At 38.5% G+C, this 23,031-nt stretch overlaps 1 protein-coding gene across 1 annotated transcript in view; it reads right to left on the bottom strand.

Moving 5' to 3' along the window:
• Window positions 1-23,031, bottom strand: part of RRP15 (ribosomal RNA processing 15 homolog) — a 54,937-nt gene that overhangs the window by 25,307 nt on the left and 6,599 nt on the right. The window contains exons 2-4 of the mRNA XM_027564454.1: window positions 16,678-16,952; window positions 14,128-14,225; window positions 11,589-11,790 (exon numbers count right to left, since the gene is read on the bottom strand). Of these exons, the coding sequence (XP_027420255.1) occupies window positions 11,589-11,790; window positions 14,128-14,225; window positions 16,678-16,952 (575 nt within the window). The remainder of the gene's footprint in view (window positions 1-11,588; window positions 11,791-14,127; window positions 14,226-16,677; window positions 16,953-23,031) is intronic.

The raw sequence follows: 23,031 nt of genomic DNA, 5'->3' as shown, positions 1-23,031 counted from the left end.
ATTGATTTTATTGGCACTATGAAATCTAATTAAGATTTTGAGCTTTTTTTTTTTTCTCAGTCACATTTTTTATTGTTGTTATATACCTCTGCCTCTACATTGGGCTCTGGCAGTTCTGCGGAGTTTTTCTTCTTTTTTCTTCCTTTGTTTTTTTCATTTTTTAATTTTAACTTAAACCTATTATTTCTTCTACATCTGTTTCTTTGCTTTTCCTACTGCTCTTTTCCCCTTGCAATTAATCTTTAATGTATACAAATCTTTTTTATCTACCTCTATTTAACTTTGCATATCTTTCTTTTCTTTCTTTCCTTTCCTCTCAACAGATTTGTTAGTTTTATTTTCCTTGCTTTATTTCCCAGTTGGCACCATGCTTTAGTTTTGTTTTCCAGTCTGTGCGTTAGTTTTGCTCTTAACTAGTAGATATAATTTTTGGTTTCCTTTGTTCATCAGATCAATCTTTTACAGTTTATTTTTTGTTCTTTTTTTTTCTTCTTTCTCTTAAACCTATTACTTTTTTCTGCATTTATTCCTTTGTTTGCTTTTCCTACTGTTCTTTTCCCCCAGCAGTTAATCTTTAATGGATATAAAACTTCTTCATCTACCTCTATTTAACTTTGAATATCTATTCTTTCTTTTCTTTCCTTTCCTCTCAACATATTTGTTAGTTTTGTTTTCATTGCTTTATTCCCTACTTGGCACCTTGCTTTAGGTTTTCCAGTTGTGCTTTAATTAGTTTTATTCTTAACTGGTAAATATAATTTTTTATTTACTTTGTTTGCCAGGTCAATCTGTACTTTATTTTTGTTGGACTATTTTGACTTTGTTTATGGGTGTGTGTATATTTATATACATGTGTGTATGTGTGTATACTCCATTATTTTAATGATTATTTTCCTGATTTTGTAACTGCCATTTGTCTGGGGTTCATCATGGTTTCTCGTTTCTGGGTATTTGTTTTAATCTCACTTAATGTCATAACAAACCACTTGTGGAATCTCTGTTCCTGATCAGAGATCAAGCACTGAGCCTTTGGAGTGGGAGCACTGATTCCTACACCCTAGTCCCTAGACTACCAGAGAACTAAACGTAGGGAGTATTAAATAGTGAGAACTCACAAAGGAAACCATCTGAATACAAGACTCAGCATCACCCAACCACCAGTAGCACCTTGTGCAGGACGCCTCATCTAAACAACAAACAAAGCAAAAACACAAACCCAATAGTCAGCAGACAGGATTACCACCTCACTCAGCCTTGCCTTCAGAGGAAAAACAAAGAAACAAACAAAAAAGTCAGTGGAAATTTCACCCTATATGAACCTTACACAAACCACTGGTCCAACCTCAGGAGGGCAGAAACCAAAAGGAACAAAGAATTCAACTCTGAAGCCTGTGAAAAGACCTCAAACATAGTAAGCTAAAAAAAAAATAATAATGAAAAGGCAGAGAAATACTACACAAATGAAGGAACAAACTAGAAACACAGAAGTCCAAATATATGAAGAGGAAATAGGCAAACTACCTAAAAATAATTCAGAATAATGACGGTAAAGATGATCAAAAACCTTGAAAACAAAATGGAGAAAATGCAAGAATCAATTAACAAAGACCTAGAAGAATTAAAGAATAAACAGACAAACAACACAATTACTGGAATTAAAAATACTCTAGAAGGAATCAGTAGCAGAATATCTGAAGCAGAACAAAAAATCAGTGAGATGGAAGATTAAGTGGTAGAAATAACTTCTGAAGAGCAGAATAAAGCAAAAAGAATGAAAAGGACTGAAGACAGTCTCAGAGACCTCTGGGATAATATCAAACACACCAACATTCGAATTACAGGGGTCCCAGAAGAACAGATAAAGAGTACGAGAAAATGTTTGAAAAAATTATAGTTGAAAATTTCCCCAACATGGTAAAGGAAATAGTCAATCAAGTTCAAGAGGTGCAAAGTGTGCCATAGAGGATAAACCCAAGGAGAAACACGCCAAGACACATACTAACCAAACTAACAAAGACTAAACACAAAGAATATTAAAAGCAGCGAGGAAGAAGCAACAAGTAATATACAAGGGAAACCCATATGCTTAACAGCTGATCTTTCAGCAGAAACTCTGCAGGCCAGAAGGGAATGGCAGGATATATTTAAAGTATTGAAAGGGAAAAATTTACAACCAAGATTATGGTATCCAGCAAGGATCTCATTCAAAATGGATCAAAAATAAAAAGCTTTTCAGATGGGGAAAAGTTAAGAGAATTCAGTACCACCAAACCAGCTTTACAACAAATATTAAAGGAACTTACATAGACAAGAAATACAAGAGAAGGAAAAAGATCTGCAAAATCAACCCCAAACAATTAAGAAAATGGCAATAGAAACATATATATCAGTAATTACTTTAAATGTAAATGGATTAAATGCTCCAACCAAAAGACAGACTGGCTAAATGGATACAAAAACAAAGCCCATATATATGCTGTCTACAAGAAACCCACTTCAGACCTAAAGACACATACAGACTGAAAGTGAGCGGATGGAAAAATATATTCCATGCAAATGGGAAGCAAAAGAAAGCTGGAGTAGCAATCCTCATATCGGACAAAACAGACCTTAAAGTAAAGACGATTACAAGAGATAAAGATGGACTCTACTAATGATCAACAGATCAATCCAAGAGGAAGACACAACAATTGTAAATATCTACACACCCAACACAGCACCTCAATATGTAAGACAAACACTAACAGGCATAAAAAGAGAAACGGACAGTAACACAATCATAGTAGGAGACTTTAACACCCCACTTACACCAATGGACAGATCATCAAAACAGAAAATTAATAAGGAAACACAAGTCTTAAATGATACATTAGATGAAATGGATCTCACTGATATCTTCAGAACATTCCATCCAAATGCAGAAGAATATATGTTTTTCTCAAGTGCACATGGAACATTCTCCAGAATAGACCACATCTTGGGTCACAAATCAAACCTCAGTAATTTTAAGAAAACTGAAATCATATCAAGCATCTTCTCCAACCACAACGCTATGAGACTGGATATCAATTACAAGAAAAAAACCATAAGAAATATAAACACATAGAGATTAAATAATAAATTTCTAAATAACCAATAGGTTATTGGAGAAATCAAAAAGGAAATCAAAATATTTCTAGAAACAAATGACAATGAAAACACAACAACTCAAAACCTATGGGATGCAACAAAAGCAGCTCTAAGAGGGAATTAAATAGCAATACAAACCAACCTCAAGAAACAAGAAAAACATCAAACAAAGTAACTTTACACATAAAACTGGAAAAAAGAACAACAACGACAAAAAAAAAAAATTAGAAGGAAAGAAATCATAAAGATTCAAGCAGAAATAAATGAAAAAGAAATGAAAGAAACAATAGTAAAGATTAATAAAACTAAAAGCTGGTTCTTTGAGATAAAAACTGACAAATCTTTAGCCAGACTCATCAAGAAAAAAAGAAGAATCAAATCAACAAAATCAGAAATGAAAAAGGAGGTTACAACAAACAATGCAGGAATACAAAGGATTCTAAGAGACCATTATGTACAACTATATGGCAATAAAATGGATAACCTGGAAGAAATGAATAGATTCTTAGAAAAGTTTATTTTTCCAAGACTGAACCAGGAAGAAATAGAAATTATGAACAACCCAATTACAAGCACTGAAATTAAAGTTGTGATCAAAAACCTGCCAAAAAACAAAAGCCCAGGATTAGACGGCTTCACATGAGATATTCTATCAAACATTTAGAAATGAGCTAATGCCTATCCTCCTAAAACTCTTTCAAAAAGTTGCAGAAGAAGGAACATAGCCAAACTCATTCTATGAGGCCACGGTCACACTGATCCCAAAACCAGACAAAGACAATACAAAAAAACTACGGGCCAATATCACTGATGAACACAGATGCAAAAATCCTCAACAAAATTTTAGCAAACAGAAATCAACGACACATGAAAAAGCTCATACACCATGATCAAGTTGGGTTTATTCCAGGGATGCAAGGATTCTTCAATATATACTAATCAATCAATGCGATATACCATATTAACAAATTAAAGATAAAAATCATATGACAATCAAAGGAGATACAGAAAAAGCCTTTGATGAAATTCAGCATCCATTTATGATTACAACTCTTCAAAAGTGGGCACAGAATGAACCTACCTCAACATAGTAAAGGCCATATATGATAAGCCTACAGCAAACATTACTGTCAACAGTGAAAAACTGAAAACATTCCCCCTAAGATCAGGAACAAGAAAGGGTTCACCACCTTCACCACTATTATTCAACATAGTTCTGGAAGTCCTAGCTACAGCAATCAGAGAAGAAAAAGAAATAAAAGGAATCTAGATTGGAAAAGAAGTAAAGCTTTCACTGTGCACAGTGATGTGCAGTGAGTATGACATGATACTGTACATAGAAAACCCTAAAGATAGTATTAGAAAATTACTAGAGCTAATCAGTGAATTTAGCACAGTTGCAGGATACAAAATTCACAGAAATCACTTGCATTTGTATATACTAACAATGAAAAATCAGAAAGAGAAAATAAGGAATCAATCTCATTCACCACTGCAACAAAAAGAATTAATTATCTAGGAATAAACTTATCTAAGGAGACAAAAGAACTGTACACTGAAAATTATAAGACACTGATAAAAGAAATCAAAGATGACATAAACAGATGGAGAGATTATCCATGTTCCTGGGTAGGAAGAATAAATATTGTGAAAATGACTATACTACCAAATGCAATCTACAGATTCAACGTGATCCCTAGCAAATTACCAATGACATTTTTCACAGAACTAGAATAAAAAATTTCACAATTCATATGGAAACACAAAAGACCCTGAATAGCCAAAGCAGTCCTGAGAAAGAAGAATGGAGCTGGAGGAAACAACCTTCCTGACTTCAGATTACACTACAAAGTTACAGTCATCAAGACAGTATGGTACTGGCACAAAAACAGAAATAGAGACCAATGGAACAAGATAGAAAGCCCAGAAATAAACCCATGCACCTATGGGTGCCTTATTTTTGACAAAGGAGACAAGAATGTACAATGGGGCAAAGACAGCCTCTTCAATAAATGGTGCTGGGAAGACTGGACGGCTACATGTAAAAAAATGAAATTAGAACACTTCCTAACACCATACACAAAGATAAACTCAAAATGGATTAAAGACCTAAATGTAAGATCAGAAACTATAAAACTCTTAGAGGAAAACATAGGCAGAACACTCGATGACATAAATCAAAGCAAGATCCTCTATGACCCACCTCCTAGAGTAATGGAAATAAAAACACAAGTAAACAAATAGGACCTGATTAAATTTAAAAGCTTTTGTACAGCAAAGGAAACTATAAGCAAGGTGAAAAGACAACCCTTAGAATGGGAGAAAATAATAGAAAATGAAACAACTGACAAAGGATTAATTTCTAAAATATACAAGCAGCTCATACAACTCAATAGCAGAAAAACAAACACCCAATCAAAAAGTGGGAAAAAGGCTTGAACAGACATTTCTCCAAAGAAGACATACAGATGGCTAACAAACACTTGCAAAGATGCTCAATACCGCTCATTATTAGAGAAATGCAAATCAAAACCACAACGAGATATCACCTCACCCCAGTCAGAATGGCCATCATCAAAAAGCCTACAAACAATAAATGCTGAAGAGGGTGTGGAGAAAAGGGACAGCTCTTGCACTGTTGGTGGGAATGTAAATTGATACAGCCACTATGGAAGACAGTATGGAGATTCCTTTAAAAACTAGGACTAAAATCACCATATGACCCAGCAATCCCATACACCCTGAGGAACCATGGTTGAAAAAGACACATGTATCCCATTGTTCATCGCAGCACTATTTACAATAGCTAGAACATGGAAGCAACCTAGATGCCCAATGACAGATGAATAGATAAAGAAGTTTTGATACATATACACAATGGAATATTACTCAGCCATAAAAAGGAACACATTTGCGTCCATTCTGATGAGGCAGATGAACCCAGAACCTATTATATAGAGTGAAGTGAGTCAGAAAGAGAAAGATAAACATCGTATTCTAACATACATATACAGAATCTAGAAAAATGGTACTGAAGGATTTATTTACAGGGCAGCAACGGAGAAACAGATATAGAGGATAGAGTTACAGACATGGGGAGAGGGGAGGAGAGGATGAGATGTATGGGAAGAGTAATAAGGAAACTTACATTACTATGTGTAAAATAGATAGCCAAAGGGAATTTGCTGTATGGCTCAGGAAACTCAAACAGGGGCTCTGTATCAACCTAGAGGGGTAGGATGAGGAGGTAGACAGGAGGGAGGTTCAAAAGGGAGGGGATATATGTATACTTATGGCTGATTCATGTCGAGGTTTGACAGAAAACAACAAAACTCTGTAAAGCAATTATCCTTCAATAAAAAAATAAATTAATTTTAAAAAATAGAAATAAAAAGAAAAAAGAGACAGATGTCTCCTGGCAGAACAGACTGTACATGGAGTGAGGGCCCTCTAGAATTGCCAGAGGGCTGGAGAAGGGGACTCTGGAGTGGTCAATTAAGGGCAAGTCGGGGCACTGGTCCTCTAGGGGAGCCACTACCTGGGCCTGGAGGGGACTAGGAGGCCACCAGTGGAGCTGCTAAATTAAAACATGCACTGTCAGTGCATCAGAAAAATAAGGAATAGTTGCATCTATGTATGGTGGACATGTGATAAACCAAAAATAACACGTCAGCAGTGGGAGGATCTGGGTGGTGTCTTTATGGATATTCACTCTACAATACTTTCAACTCTTACGTATCCTTGAAAAGGCTCATAATTAACCAAACAAAATAACATACTTGTAGCATCTGTCTATAGCTGCTATTACTCTAACTGGCCCTTTAGATGGCTGCAGGGTGACTGGACACTGGAAGGGTGAGTCTGGCCCCTGCACGGGCACATCTGCTGTGGCCGTGAAGCTGGAGCTGTGGGAGATCAACTTTCTTACCTATCATCACCACATCTGCCGTCAGCAATGTCCCAAGTAGCAGGAAGATGGCCCCCACCTTGCCCCTCCTTGCTATCTTTCCTGCAATTCTTGCAAGAGTGCTTTAATTTGAAGAAAATTAGTCTGACTCCTTAATTCAAGGAAATCTGAGAATCACGGTTCTTAGCTTCGTAGTGTCTGCAGTTTAGGGATATACAGAAGGAAATTATATGGAGTGAAGTTAAGTGGGACAGAGAAAGACAGTTGTATGATTTCACTTACATGTATAATGTAAAAAAAAAGTCACAAATGAACTTATATACAAAACAGAAACAGAGTCACAGATGTAGAAAACAAAGGTTTTACCTGAGGGGAAAGGGGAAGGAAGGATACATTGGGAGATTAGCACTGACATATACACACTGCTATATATAAAATGGATAACTGATAAGGACCTGCTGTATAGCACAGAAACGTCTATTTGATACTCTGTAATGACCTATAGGGGAAAAGAATCTGACTATACTTCAATAAAAATTTTAAAATATATATACTTTAAAAAAAAAGATTGTGGCATCTGGTCTTATCACTTCATGGCAAACAGATGGGGAAAATACGGAAACAATGTCAGATTTCATTTTCGTGGGCTCCAAAACTACTGTGGACAATGACTGCAGCCATGAAATTAAAAAATGCTTGCTCTTTGCAAGAAATGCAACGACAAACCTAGACAGCATATTAAAAAGCAGAAACATCACTTTGCCAACAAAGGTCCATCCAGTCAAAAGCTATGGTTTTTCCAGTAGTCATGCACGGATGTGAGAGTTGGACCATAAAAGAAGGCTGAGCACTGAAGAACTGATGCTTTCGAACCGTGGTGCTGAAGACTCTTGAGAGCCCCCTGGACAGCAAGGTGGTCAAACCAGTCAATCCTAAAGGAAATCAACCCTGAATAGTCATGAGAAGGACTGATGCTCAAGTATACTCCAATACTTTGGCCACCTGATGTGAAGAGCCAACTCATTGGGAAAGACCCTGATGCTGGGAAAGACTGAAAGCAGGAGGAGAAGGAGGTGACAGAGGATGAGATGGTTGGATAGCATCACCAACTCAATGGACATGAGTTTGAGCAAACTCCGGGAGATAGTGAAGGACAGGCAAGCCTGGTGTGCTGCAGTCCATGGCGATGCAAAGAGTCGGACACAACTGAATGAGTGAACAACCACCATTCAACCCACTGCATGTACCCAATCAATACATCAATTTAAAAAATGAGGATACCTAAACCCTTTCCCAGAAAGCTGCTGGTAAATGTAACTGTCAAAATGAGAGAGAAAGCCAAGAGAAAAGAAGACATTTAGTCCCAGAAACAGAGGTTACTGCACAGGAAAGAGACAAAGGGAATTCCCAGGACAGTGATAAAGCAGAGCTGAAAACAGACAGTGCATACCAGGTAAAAAACAACCAGTCTGGATTGTAGCAGGATGACCATGAAGAAAGTAGTACTGAGAAGGGTTTAAGAATTTTTTTTGCAGAGTGTAGGAAGGCTTTGGTGCATAAACTAAGCAAATGAGAAGAGGCGGCCATTAATTCCAGGAAAACAAAAACTATAAGGAAATAAGTTAAAGAAAGAAAATAATATTACTGAGCATTACTTTGCACAGCAAAGAACAATGTTTACATTGAATATTGATTTAGCCAAAATATGAATATATCATACTAGAAAGACCAAGTATTAGATATATGGGGGTGAAGGAATGTTAAGAGTGCCAATTCTTTATCTTCCATTAAATATAATAATATTGAGAGTGAGATAGTATAAATATTATTTAATATACAGAGGTAAATACTAGTAGAAAGATCTATTACTTTGGGGTGAGGGAATGAAACAAGGAGTAGAGGCAGATGTGGAAGGATACTGGCTATTTTATTTTGTAACTGTGTTCCTATTGCTTTGAAAACAAAATTAAACAAAACTACATGATGCAGGAAAAAAGAAAAGGTTCTGAGAAAAGGATTTGTTCAGGGCCATGACACAGTTAAGAAATATGTCACAATGTCTCAAAGTTTCTAATAGCTTGCAGGAGTATGGAAATTCTTGAAACAGGGTTCTTCAAAAAAAATAGTAAGTTTCCAAAGGCATAAGTCTGCCTAAGGAGTCAAAAACAATCAAACCACACACACCACCACCAGCACTCCTGAAATATGCTGACTAACAGATCCACCCTCTGTTACATTATTATAACTCTACCCAGCTTTGCTTAATGTAACACTGCTGGCTCCTTTTCATTTTTTAACTTTATAACTCACAACCATAAGTAACTGGTGGAACCAGGTAAAGGAGTTGAAGATATAATCCAGACTGGGATTATCTGGGAAGATACCTGCCAGTGAATCCAGTCTGTATGTGAATGGACTCTAAAGACTGCACAGTATTAGGAGGATGAGATTAAAAGCCTGTGTTCTGAATACACCCAGAGAGGGACAATGAGCAGCTTCCATAAAAGCTCTTCTGTCAAGCTTGTATGAGGAGAGGAGGAGAGGCTATTAGGGAAATGTGTGGCAGCAAGGGTGCTAGGACAAGGTGAAACAGGAAAGGGAAATCTTACTCTCTACTTAATCAATGTCCTCCTTTATCCAGTTCATTAATGTCTGACTCACTGGCACACCAAATCTATTTCCACTTTGGCCTTCCCTCCTCTTCAGTTGCCTTGAAAGTCCACCTACTTCCACTAGACACAGACTAAACTGCTCTTATGTCCTAAATGAATATTGGCTACTTTGAAATTCTCCCCACAAATACGGACAGCCACTTAATTACAGCTGTTATACTCAGTGTAACTGACAATAACAAACAGTCTAAATGGACCAGTTTAGAATCTCTATGTTGTCATGCTAATCTTATTTACTTATTTTCTTGAGGTCATGTGTCTACCTGAATTGTAAACCTTTAAAAGATACAAGGATAGCACCAGGTACAAATAGGTATTTAATGTTTTCCTATAAATGTATGAGAACAAATATTTTTAAAAGAAAATGTGTCAGGGTAATTAATCACTGGTGTGAGGTAGGTAGCTCTAGAAATAAGTTTTTAAAGCCAAGCCATTTTGGTTAACATCTCAAGCAGTTTTTTGACCTTGTCACAGATTACTACCACACCTGTGATCACTGTAGTAGGAAAAGTCGAAGGTCAAGAGCAAAAAAGCAAATGGTAACAAAGAAAATACAATGATGCCACTGAAAAGAACCCTTCATATATTTTCATAACTCATGAAAAAATTAATCCCAAAGCAAAAACAAATGCTTCTATTAAAAGTTATTTTGAAACCAACAAGGAAAAGGGGAAAAAAAAAAAACCTTTTTTGATGGAAAACATCAGCTCTTTCTCACCCAATGCTGCTTGATCTTTCTCCAATTCTTACAATAAAACACTCTTATCATAAGTGAGGACAGTCTGTTAAGACTTTTTAACTTACAAGTGTAAATGCCCAATCATAGCATTCATGTCTTCATAATTACTTCTGACAAACTTTAAAACGCAGCACTAGTGAGCACACTTACATAAATATGCAAAATGTGAGTCCTTTTGATATTCAGAAGGAATATATATCAAAATATTGACATTTTGATATTCAGATCAAATTCAAACAGCTTAGAAAACTTTTGTCAAAATTAGATAAAATGGCAATTTAATCAAGAAACTTGAAGAATACTTCAACTCTAGAAGAGCATGAAATTCCTAAATGCTCTTCTTGCCAGAGTTTCTTTTGTTTTCCCAAAATACAAACAAAAACTTATGACAGAAACTCTAGTTTCCTGATTGAAGTTCTCTTTGTTGGCAACAGAAAGCAAGCCTTAAAATACAACTATGTACTTTGCTTTAATTTAAAAAGTAAATAAGCCCTTTTGAGAGTAAAGCACATTTCAGAACCTTTCACCTGGTATAGTAAAAAGAAAGCTATTGGGATTCATAGGTCAGAGGGCTGGAGAAGAGGAGTTGCATGCCAAAGATCATGAAAAGCATTTACGTTCTTTATCTCCCAACCAGTCGAGTATCATCAAAGCTGCCTCAGCACAAGGATGAGTTTTCATCATACTTCCTAAAGCTCCAATTCTTCATTTTAGAAATTATGCACCATGTCAATTATCACTGTGGGTTAACAGTCTCAATTGAAGATGTATCCCTCACTTGGCCTTCTATTCTACAAAATGCAGGATTTCAAATAGGAGACCGTCCTATCTCTAAAAAATTTACCTAAATCTACCAGTTCCTGAGTTTTAACAGCAAGGCCCTGGCATATGCAACTGGCAACTTCCATATTGAATAAGTCACCATGAAACATAAGAATACAGAGTTAAAGTAGGCTGTGGGCATGTGGAAATCTTAATAACATCTGAAAAGAAAAAATATTAATTCTATAGTATGCGTTTTTTTTTTAATTTGGCTGCTTCAGGTCTTGGTTGTGGCACACACGTATAGTATGCTGTTCAACCTCCAAACTCTAAGAGCTGACATATATCTGATGTGCTGAATCCTGTGTAAAAGTCTTACCTGTTTGGCTTTCGAGTTCTTCCCAGCAGAATTTTTCTCACTTGCACTTCCGTCCATCCCTCTCAGAACACTGATGAAGTCCTTCTTGGAAACCGAGGATATCAACTTAGCTCGTTTTCTAATAGAGCCTCCAGCTTCTTTAACCTTTTCATCTACATTCTTTTGATGCTTTTGAACAGCATTAAATAACTGCACCACACCCCTATGGAACACAAATGACCAGAATAATTTCACTAAATAACAATTACACTAGAACACAAGCTCTTGAGGACGGGCGCAATCTATTTTCACTGCTCAGAAACGAGGCAATCATCTAATACGCGCTCAAGTGAAAAGCACAGAATAAATCTGAAAAGTGAACATACATTTCAATGAAACTGAATAGAAGTATCTGAATAGAGAATAAACACATGTGAGTTGATTTGTAGTTTTTCTCAGCTTCACTCTTTCTAAATCAACTTCTGAACAGATACTTCTCAAAATCTAATCATATAATGGCTGAAGACTTTAAGTGTCAATGGGATGAGCACAGGCTTTACAGTTAGCTATCTGATTATGTGACGCTAGAAAGATCTCCTGGATCTTGATTTCACCTGTAAATGGCAAAAATAATACTCAAGAAGCTTAGAAAGTATTCAGCTACCTTATCTGCAAGTCTTATGATATAAAACTATTTTTTTTAAGTCTATTTGAAGTACTTTATTCTGAAGTTAAACTCATTGAAATTCTGAAGATTAAGACTTGTAGTGTCCATTACAGTAGTCACAGGTTACATGTAACGAGTGAACACAGGACATACGGCCAGAACAATGTTGCAGTGTGCTCCAAGTTTAAAATACACACTAGACTTTAAAGACAGTATGAGAAAAAGATTTTAAATTTCATTAATACTTGTTTCTTATTACATGTTGAAATAATTTGAATATATTGAGTTAAACAAAATTTATCATTGACTTTAATTTCACTTCTTTGTTTTTACTTTTTTCAAGGAGGCGCTCAGAAAATTTTAAGTTGCATGTGTGGCTCACACTGGATTTCTAGTCGATTTCTACTGGCCAGCACTGCTTTACACCATTGACACCCCTTCCAGCTCTAAGCTTCTATCATCTATTCATGTTCCTGCTATAACCATCATCAGTGCAGACGATCCGCCACAGGTGCTGAGCATCCCTGCACGTTCCTGCTGGGTTCTGAAGAGCACAACGCCTGCTCTTTACCAGGCCGTTTCTCAGGGTTGTGTCTGCAGTACGCAACCTTGAGAGATGAGGTAATGTCTCCCCCCAGACAAAGAGCAGGCTTGTTACCGTTCCCCATAAAAGCAATGGATCCCCAGATGCAGAGTTCCTCTCCTGTAACACAACCCACTGCACGCACAGGCATCTGTCGAGGGCACCTGCGCCACCCCCGGGGACACGGGGAACCGGTGGGAACGTGAAGCTCTGGCTACGGCTTCAGCTGTGAGTAACAGTCCTTTGTCTCTGACCTACAAGCGTCTTGTCTTCTGCCAGAATCCAAGAAACCTTACCAACCTAGCTTATTTGTTTATAAGTTGGGTAAAATTCCATACACTCCACAGCAGGGCTGGGACCAAGGTGCCGAGACGGAGGTGCCCAGGGTATAAAATGTAAGGGGCACTTACTCTCTGGCACCAATCCTGTACTCTTCTCAGCTCTGCGTGGGTATTAATTCATTTAATTCTCAGAGAAATCCTATAGCATAGGTATAACGTTCTCGCTTGTTTCCACAGATAAATAAACTGAGACAGAAGGAAATTAAGTAACTGCCCAGGGACACCCAGCAGCCTGGCCCTGCTCTCACTCCCTCAGCCATCCAGCCTCACTGGCTCACCATCCAACACCCAGATGGATTGCTGTAGGCAGCTAGGAAGTTAAAAGGGATTTCACTGAATGTAACTGTTGTATTCTTTAAATGGTAATCCAACTGCTACCTCCTTCATGGAGCCGTCCTCAACTCCATACACAATCTCCCATTAGATGTTCCCAACACGCAGGACACACCTTTACTCCCAAAGAGACTAGAACCCCCACATATAAGTGGGCAAGGACCATGCAGTAGCCACCAGATTCTATTCATCTCTGGGCACAGATGGCATCAACTAAATGTTGGTGCCAATATTAAAAAAAAAATGCTGAGTGGAAGGACAACACGAAGCTGCTATAATGTGTAATTTGTTAGGTCATAAGTATAGTGCAAGATAACAAAAATGATCACCTCGTGCCATAAATTTAGATAAGCATCCTAAGAGAAACACAGGCAGAGGTCTGATTATAATGTTCTCGTGACCATAAAACACAAGATGATCCAAAACAGGTTCATACCACATACACACTTAGCCCATTAGACTCTTGCCTCACGAGACCTCCAAAATCTGTGGCTGAATCCAGTATCAGGTAGGCAGGCTGAGATATAAATCACTTGGCTCTGACCAGGCAGAGCTTAAGAACCAAACCTCGTCAGAAATGGATCACTATAAAGCTTTAGTGCACTTAGTTTTTAAAGGGCAACAACACTGTCTTACCTCGTAGCAATTCTCTGAAGATTTCTCTCCGTTTCTTTGTCTTTGACAACATCTGGCTTTACTCTGCACATCATTTCCCATTCCCGCTTCTTATCAAGCTGTGTTATAAATAGTGTTATGTGAAAGAATATTAGGCATTTTTGAAAGTGCAGCACACTTTGATATGATACTCTGTGAAAGGACAAAGGTAATAAATCATTCGAGCTTTAGTTTGTCGTAGGGCCTTTCAGAAACCCACCCTTTCGGGGGTCCGGCTCCGGGAGCCTGCGGTTAGTGCTCAGCGTGTCATGCGAGAGGCACCAAGTAAGCAGCCGGCAGGCTCTCCGACAGCAGGGGCCTGGAGCACTGCCAGCGTGCGGAGCCAGGAGGGCCAGGCTGGGGGTGAGGGAGCCCCGTGCCCAACCTGCCATCGCCAGAAGCCTCAGAGGGCAGCATCAGCAAGACGCCAAACCACCCTCTTCCGTAACCATGAGTTTAAGCACCGCTTCTCTTTATTTTTAGAACCTGACTTCCCCAGCGGCCGGAATTATTAAGAACTTGTATCAGCTTTTAAAAGAACAGCATGGTGTCCTACTAGCACTGTAACAGATAGAGACTATTTAAACAGTGACTGTTCTTCTTTCCTCTTATGGCACATCTGACCACTGTCCTTGCCGTATATGGCTTATCAGTCACAAACTACAGCAAGCTGACTCTCTGCGATAATGCAGACATAGAAACGGATTAGGAAATAAGAATATCCCACAGACAACATCATCTCATTCAAAACTGTTCTCAGGGGACTTCGTGACCTCAGGTCCTTGATTCGATACACTTGCTTCTCCAGGTCCCCTGCTCAGGTCAACATATCACCAAACATCAAATATACTGAATATGATAAACTAATTATCAAGAAGCTGGTAGTAAGCATCAAAATCAGGAAGAACCAGTGGGGAAAAGTCTCCTTTTATCTTTTCCTTTTCTTCATTCATCTGATCTCTCACTTTGTATTAATGAAAACATCTGTTTACGGTAAAACCAAATCTTTGCTCTTGCTATACTCTGGAGCCTTTTTAAAGAAACAGATTCTTCCCCAAATCAGGTATTTTAACTATAATGAAATTCATTGTCAGATTATACCCGAAATAAAAAACCTTACTTTTAAGTGTAAAACAGTCAATCCTTAATTATCTCTTGTACGGAGGGGATAACAGGCATGCATGATCCCCAGGTATTTTTTAACTCTGAAATGTATTTCTTTACCTATAATTAGAAACAGGTAGCCAATATTCTGGAAACCAATAATACTTAACGTTAAGAAACAAACACATTTACGCAGACTCTACCCGGAAGTATATACTGAAGAGCATCTGTGGCTGCTGTGTCGTGTTCCCGGGATCAACACACGTGCTCTCATGCATTATGTGGACAGCATCAGCTCTAGCACTCAAAGCTCTGGTCTAGAGCAGAGTCAGGAATTTCTTTATGTTGGCTTTAAAACATTGTTCTCTTACTGGAACACTGGGACTAGGGGTAATTAAGGATTCTGATATTTTTAAAGCCTCCTCTAGTTTTTGCCAGATTAAAAAAAAAAAAAGGTTCGAATTTTAAGTTGAAAAGCTATCAGTAAGACTCAGAGACAAAGTTGATCTTAAATAAAGTACAATGAGAATACTGAATTAGTAATAGAGTACGTTCTGTTTTGAAGGGCAGCACTTGAAAAGTTCCATCTTTATACAGCCTCCAACAGAGGGCACCCAGTATTAGGAACAAAGGAAACATTCATCTTGAAACAAGATAAGGGGATGGTGAACTTAAAAGGAAACAAATGCCAACTGAAACTTAAGTTTTCTCTCCTTTTTACATATAAAGTATCTCTTGGAAATGAGCACTTCTATATTGTCAGTATGACCGTAGAAAGTTATTTTTCTTTCATTAAAAAATAATATCTATTTCAGCAGCCAAATAGTTTAGACATATTCTTGTTCTACTGTTCATTTATCTTTGCGATACACAACAGCAAACTTAAAGTCCAACTTCTGGCCTTTCATTAGCAGACAGCACCAGTCTAGCTTCTTCCATCAGTGGTTTAACAAAAGATAGAATGAACTCAAGTTTATCCATCAGTAAAATAGTTTGTTTCAGAACTGCAACCAACCCTGTCAATGACATCATCACAGGTTTATATCATAAAATAGCCTTTAAGCTAAAAGTAACTAACATGATTCTATTAGTTCAGAGTTAACTTTATTAATAAAGTTAGCATCTGAACAGGTAAGTTGAATAAGATATTCAAACCCAGGAGTCACTGGCACAGGTATAAGTACTTGACTTTTAAAAGGATACATTTCCTTGGAGTTCACATTTTTATTATTTTGCTTAGATGAATAAAAAACATGCTCAAGAGAATGATTCAGACTAGGTTTCTGAACACAACCTTGGTTATCCACTCACAGATAAAACACAAGTTACGCACTGGAATGCTAACTGGACAAACACTGAACGAAGCAATGTGGTGCCAACGAGAACTAGCCTTGACACCCAAGGTACAGAACAACTGGCAGGACACACCTGTTTTCTTTTCTCTAGTCTCTCTTGCTTTAGCTTCTCCTTTTCCTTTTCCAGCTCTTTGTTTCTGACCAGGATGGTGGGTTTGCTTTCAGGAATCTTCTTGCTCAGGATCCTAGCCATGGCATCTGCCCAGCCCGCGTTAGCCCCCGCAGTAGCTTCTGCAGCACTGTCGTTGTCATCCTCGCGGGGCTCAGCTTCATCTTCGTTGTCAGCTTCTACTGCTTCATCACCAGAGGAAAAGTGATCTTTTTCCAATCCACAGCTTCCTAGAGAACCTAAAGTAGAAACAAACTAAACTTTAATATTGGAGGCAGAGTTTGGCAAGGCCATGGTGAGACCCCCCAGGGGCCTTCCTAAGGCTAATGGCTCTCCATCTGTCTCCATTCTCATTTCCGAGTCCCACAGCTGCCCTAATAGTGGAGAATGGCAGGACCCTCCATCCTACCGTCGCCCACCCGCAAAGACCTGGCCCGGCCATGTGGACAGGGGAGGCCGCCACAGCGTCAGCGCCCAGGGCCCAGTGAGTGGAAGTCAGCCCACCAGCCTCAGGGCATCCTGTGGTCCGTGGTGACAGATGCTGCCATGGGGCTGCTGCAGGGTGTGCTCAAACCCACAGGCTTTTAATTGTGTTATTAAACTACTTGAAGAGACTAACAAATATTATTTTAAAAACAAGTAACAACAAAAAACTAATCTGTCAAGAAAATGGAATAGTGTTTCCACGGCACAGAGAAGTCAGAGTAAGTTCTCTGAGGGCTTTGGCCCAGATGTTTAAAATCCTGAATCCTGGTACGGGAAAATCTAAAGACTTGTTTCCTTTTATAGAATCTGCCTATAACATTAATAAACTGGGTGTTGCAACATTTTTGAAAAAATAATCTAATGAAGTGATATGTGCCCAAAATTTGACTGCACTGCTGGATGGCCGCATGAAAATATCAAGTTTTGAGTGAAGGATACAGATTTGTACACTATAGAGTTGTATCATGCAGAACCACTGAGAACCACCCCAAGCATACACATGGAACTATGTCATCTGTAAGATTCAAACGGCTGAGATCAGAGGAGTGGCCAAAACATGATCCAGTTGGTGGCCTCGCTTGAAAACCAACTTGCCGAGAACCCCTGGGTACTTTAAGTTTTGCAGTCTGTCTCAAATTCTGAAACTCATTGTAGTTTAACAACAAGAGCACAAAGTGCCAGCGAAATCTGTGTGCAACTATATGATCCAGAGCCTTCTGAAGAGCTTCTGCTTTGCTCTTCAAAAACCTGTGGAGCTAAATTAGGAAATACTTCAAAAGTAGTTTTATATTAGCTCATGGCTACAATCAAAGGGAATGGAACTGACTGTACAGTCAGCTCTTCCACTCTGAGTGATCCTCCCTAACCTCTTGACTTGAAGTCATGAATTAAGACAGAACTGTTGAAAAGACTTGACTTAGCTAGTCATCACTACACTTGCTTTTTGGTATTACGTTTGCCGAATATCTTTGTTTTTTTGCTTGCTGAGAACTCATGAAACAAAAGGATGGAAAACTAAGTATTTAATACATTTCAAACAAAAATTTGCAGGATATTAGAAAATGGCAAATAAAAATATACTAAAAAAATCAGTTTATATATATATAAAATGAGTCTCAAGCATAGGAGTAAAAATGAAGTATCTTCAAAAAGTAACAGAACAATACATTTAAACACAGACAGCAAAATAATACTTTACAAAAGCATGATCTTACATAAAGTATGTTAATGGTATCAAAAAAATTAAAGGACATGATAAAGAAGCAAGAATCATTAATAATTCTACTGCCCTAATGTGTTGTGTATTTCTTAATAAAGAAAAAAAAATTTGAAAGAGAACTTAATTTGACACATAATTTGAAGCCTCTACTGTATCCTGTATGCCTGGCAAATTTACGAAATCTGAGAACGTGACAAGGATGTGACATGCAGATTTGGGTGACATAAAAATGCTCACTGCCTGCAATGGAAGAAAAAGTATACAAATTTCGCCAAAAGCTGAAAGCACTACCATTCAATGAAAATCTGCGTGTCTACTATACACCAGATTCCAGAGCCCAGAAGTATCTCCTAGGACCAGTGTTCCCTGGAAAGTACATTGAGAAACAGAGTTTGGAGAACGTAGTTAAGTGAAAAACATGTATGTTAATACAGAATATGTTTATTCCTCAGAGTCAGCAGCACTGGACAGGTACTAACAACAAAATAAACAATTCTTTGAAAAGTACTTCTTCTAGGTACGCATTCATCTAAATGTAAGGAGGCACAATGGTTTACGTCAATGAAGAATCTCAGAGTGATCAGAAGCAGAGGTCTTTACTAGTTTCTGGTAAAAAATGTCAAACTCCAACACTGACACCTAGTGTTTTGTCCTAAGGAAGTCACACACAAACTGCAGTGAATTTCACATTCACCTACACTGTGAAGGCAGCCAAAGACTCTCTGTCTAAGCCACTTCTCCATTTCTAAACCTGGGCTACTTTTCTTTAGTGTGTTTCTTACCCAGCTTGACTACCACAACGTGCATGCTACGGACACAATGAATCCATGACGTTTTATAACACCATTTCATACAACCTGCACTTACTCCACCAATTCAAAAAAAAAAAAAGTCCAGAAGAATTTGCTGCAGTCATGGCTTTTTATTTTATTATATTTTTAAGAGGCCCTAACTCAGAAGTTTTCCGTCATGCATTCATAGCCAATGGAAATGATGGTAAGTTCTAGAAATAAATTTAAATATGTCAATGTTATGAGGTCAGCTAGCATATTACAAAACAAAGTTTTCTTCTGGAATACCAAAGCGAATCACTACACAAGTCAGAAAATAGAACTGGCCCTTAAAAATTTACTGTGGCCAATGAAGACGAGATTTTTTTGAATTTACCACAAACTGATACTCAACAGAAGTGGATGTAACCCAGGGATCTAAGGGCCCCAGATAAGTAAAAAATTCCTTTGAAGTCCTGTGTGTTATTTTAAATATTAACTCTAATTTTGCATTCTATTTCAAAAACCTGGAAATTAAGGAAGGGTAATAAAGAATGCTTACTGGAAGTAATAACCAATGGTTCCAACAGAACCTTCTGTGCTTATGGAAATGTTCTCTTATCAGAGCTGCCCACCAACCACAAGAGCCCAGTGGGTCCTTCACATGAGGCTAGTACAATGAAGTCACTGAGTTTTTTTTTTAACTTGACGAAGTTTTAATTCCTTCAGCGTGACTAGTGGCCACCACACTGCGCAGGGCAAGGTTAGACTTCTGAGGTAACCACATAGGCAGAGGCGTCTCTCCGTCTCTTGCTGCACTTTCCCCAAACTTCCACCAGTCTTTCAAACTTGCCATCTGTCTCTCATCCCAGATATGGTGAGCTGCTGGCAGAAAAGTGAGTTATTTTCCTTAGCTTTTGGAACTGGGATAAAGTTTTTCAAAAAACTCACAGTCCTTCAATATTTACCAAGTGCTCGTGAATGAAGATGAAGGAAGGAGAAAATGAAAAATCTAGATTTTCCCCTTGAGGAAGTAAAATATTTAGTAAGATACATAAATCAGTTAACACCAATAGAAAATTTTGGTTTAAAATTTATAAGCATTCTTCTAATAGAAAAATAACGAAGAAAAAGGTTTAGGGGTATCTTTTACATAAGATGATTTCAAGTTATTTCTTAAAGGTAAAGTAAGAGCTGGAATGACAAGAAAAGGAAAAAGCCAAAGAAGTAAGATTCTACAATAAGGCCAACCAAAAGAGGCATGGGCAAGACCACTGAATTGAGAACCAAAACTTTATAGATTTGAGTCAATGCTCTGTATTAAAGTTAAAATTACTATTGTAATCATCACTACAACACTCCAGGCAGAAGAAACCAGCATGTCCAAAATGCTTGGGGATGTTGAAGAAGGTAAGTGAAGTGAAGTCGCTCAGTCGTGTCCAACTCTTTGCAACCCCATGGACTGTAGCCTACCGAGCTCCTCTGTCCATGGGATTTTCCAGGCAATAGTACTAGAGTGCATTGCCATTTCCGTCTCCAGGGGATCTTCCCAACCCAGGGATTGAACCCGGGTCTCCCACATTGTAGACAGACGCTTTACCGTCTGAGCCACCAGACACATCTATAAAATATAAAGAAGTTCACATAGGCTGAAACTGGAGATGTGGGGATTGAACAATAAGAACAGGGTGTGAAAAGCTGGTTAGTTTATATAAATAAGCCAATCTGATTTATCATCCAAGAAAAAATACATACATCAAGCCCCAGGTTCTGCACTATACGTGTGTACTTCCAGTAAGTGGCCAAACTGCTACTGCTATTTTCACCTCCCACTTACCTCAGATCCCTCCTTTTAAGAAAGTTTCTCTACTGGATTAAGAAGGTTGTTCTTTTAAAATACAATTATCATCTGGGAGCACTAAGGATATTGCTTAACCTTGATCTTCAGTTCAGTTTAGTTCAGTTCAGTCGCTCAGTCATGTGCGACTCTTTGCGACCCATGAATTGCAGCATGCCAGGCCTCCCTGTCCATCACCAACTCCCGGAGTTCATTCAAACTCACGTCCATCAAGTCAGTGATGCCATCCAGCCATCTCATCCTCTGCTGTCCCCTTCTCCTCCTGCCCCCAATCCCTCCCAGTATCAGGGTCTTTTCCAGTGACTCAACTCTTCGCATGAGGTGGCCAAAGTACTGGAGTTTCAGCTTTAGCATCATTCCTTCCAAAGAAATCCCAGGGTTGATCTCCTTCAGAATGGGCTGATTGGATCTCCTTGTAGTCCAAGGGACTCTCAAAAGTCTTCTCCAACACCACAGTTCAAAAGCATCAATTCTTCAGTGCTCGGCTTTCTTCACCGTCCAACTCTCACATCCATACATGACCACAGGAAAAACCATAGCCTTGACTAGACGGACCTTTGTTGGCAAAGAAATGTCTCTGCTTTTGAATATGCTACCTAGGTTGGTCACTTTCCTTCCAAGGAGTAAGCGTCTTTTAATTTCATGGCTGCAATCACCATCTGCAGTGATTTTGGAGCCCCAAAAAATAAAGTCTGACATTGTTTCCCCATCTATTTCACACCTTTAGAGTTTACTGTAAATCAAACAGAACTTATAAAAACTTGAGATCAGTTAGTAGTGGTTAAAGAGTAAAGACACAGAATTCAGGCTGCTTGATTCAATCTTAACTCCAGACACAAACCTACGTGACTTTTCTGAAGGTTTTTACCTTCTCAATCTTAGTTTCCTTGTCTGTAAAAATGGCAATAAAACAGTACCTTCTTCATGAGGTTTTATGATAATTAACTCAGTTTCTTAAAGGAGTGTCTAGCCCATAAGAAACGTTTACATGTCAATTGCACCCCTCCCCGGCCCCCACCCCCATACCCCTCAAGACACACATAATGTGGCTGCAGAGAAGACAGGAACAAAGAACAAACAGCGCTGGTGGCTGGAATCTGGAGGACATGTGCGGTGCTGAATGGGAAGCTTTCGATGACCTGTTACAGCACAGGGGTTAAGCACTAAGAATATAAAATGAGCAGATGTGGAGCTACGCCCCACTTCCATTCCTTCCCACAAGCATAATCTTGGGCAAGTTACCTAACCCCTCTGTGTCTCAGTAAACTGGGAACAAAAACAGTACCTACCACAGGAAAAGCACTTAGCACAGCTCTGGCACACAGTAGGCATTAAATAGATGACAATAATCAGAAGACAAACAAGGAGACTAAGAACCTGGGAGCCAGAGCAGGGAGGCATCCCAAAAGTCCTAAAAAGGATTGACAAAAGACAGGGGGAGGGGGAATAAATTCTCCTTCCACTATAATTCCACCCAGTCTTGGCTCTCCTCTAACCCATACACAAGGGGTTCATGGTGAGCAAGACACCTTTGATTCTGTTTCAGAAGCGGTCGATATCTCTGTCCTATAGCTTCCCAAGCACTCTAAAACAATGATGAATATTAACTAACCAACAAGTGTTTAGGGCTAGGTACTATTTAAAGTGCTTTTTATGCATTATCACTTAATCCTCACAACACGCGTTGAGATGCTATTATTATTCTATTTACAAGGAGAATGCTTCTGAAGCTTAGAAAGGTTTTAAAAATGTCCAGAGTCACAAAGTGAACAGGTGGGGTGACAGGGTGCTGATTTTTAAGGCACTACAAAGCTCTGAATCCACCATTCAACTCAGACTAAGGTAACTGAACTACTGCAGAGAGGAGCCACAATACATCGGGTTGGCCAAAAAGTTCATTTGGGTTTATCCTACCAAAAACCTGAACAAACTTTCTGGCCAACTCAATAGCTTAATAAAGCTTGAATTAAAGAGGAATTTCTCTC

The sequence above is a fragment of the Bos indicus x Bos taurus genome, chromosome 16, assembly GCF_003369695.1.
Source record: "Bos indicus x Bos taurus breed Angus x Brahman F1 hybrid chromosome 16, Bos_hybrid_MaternalHap_v2.0, whole genome shotgun sequence".
Lineage (NCBI taxonomy): Eukaryota > Metazoa > Chordata > Mammalia > Artiodactyla > Bovidae > Bos > Bos indicus x Bos taurus.
This window is presented reverse-complemented; position numbering and strand designations above follow the sequence as displayed.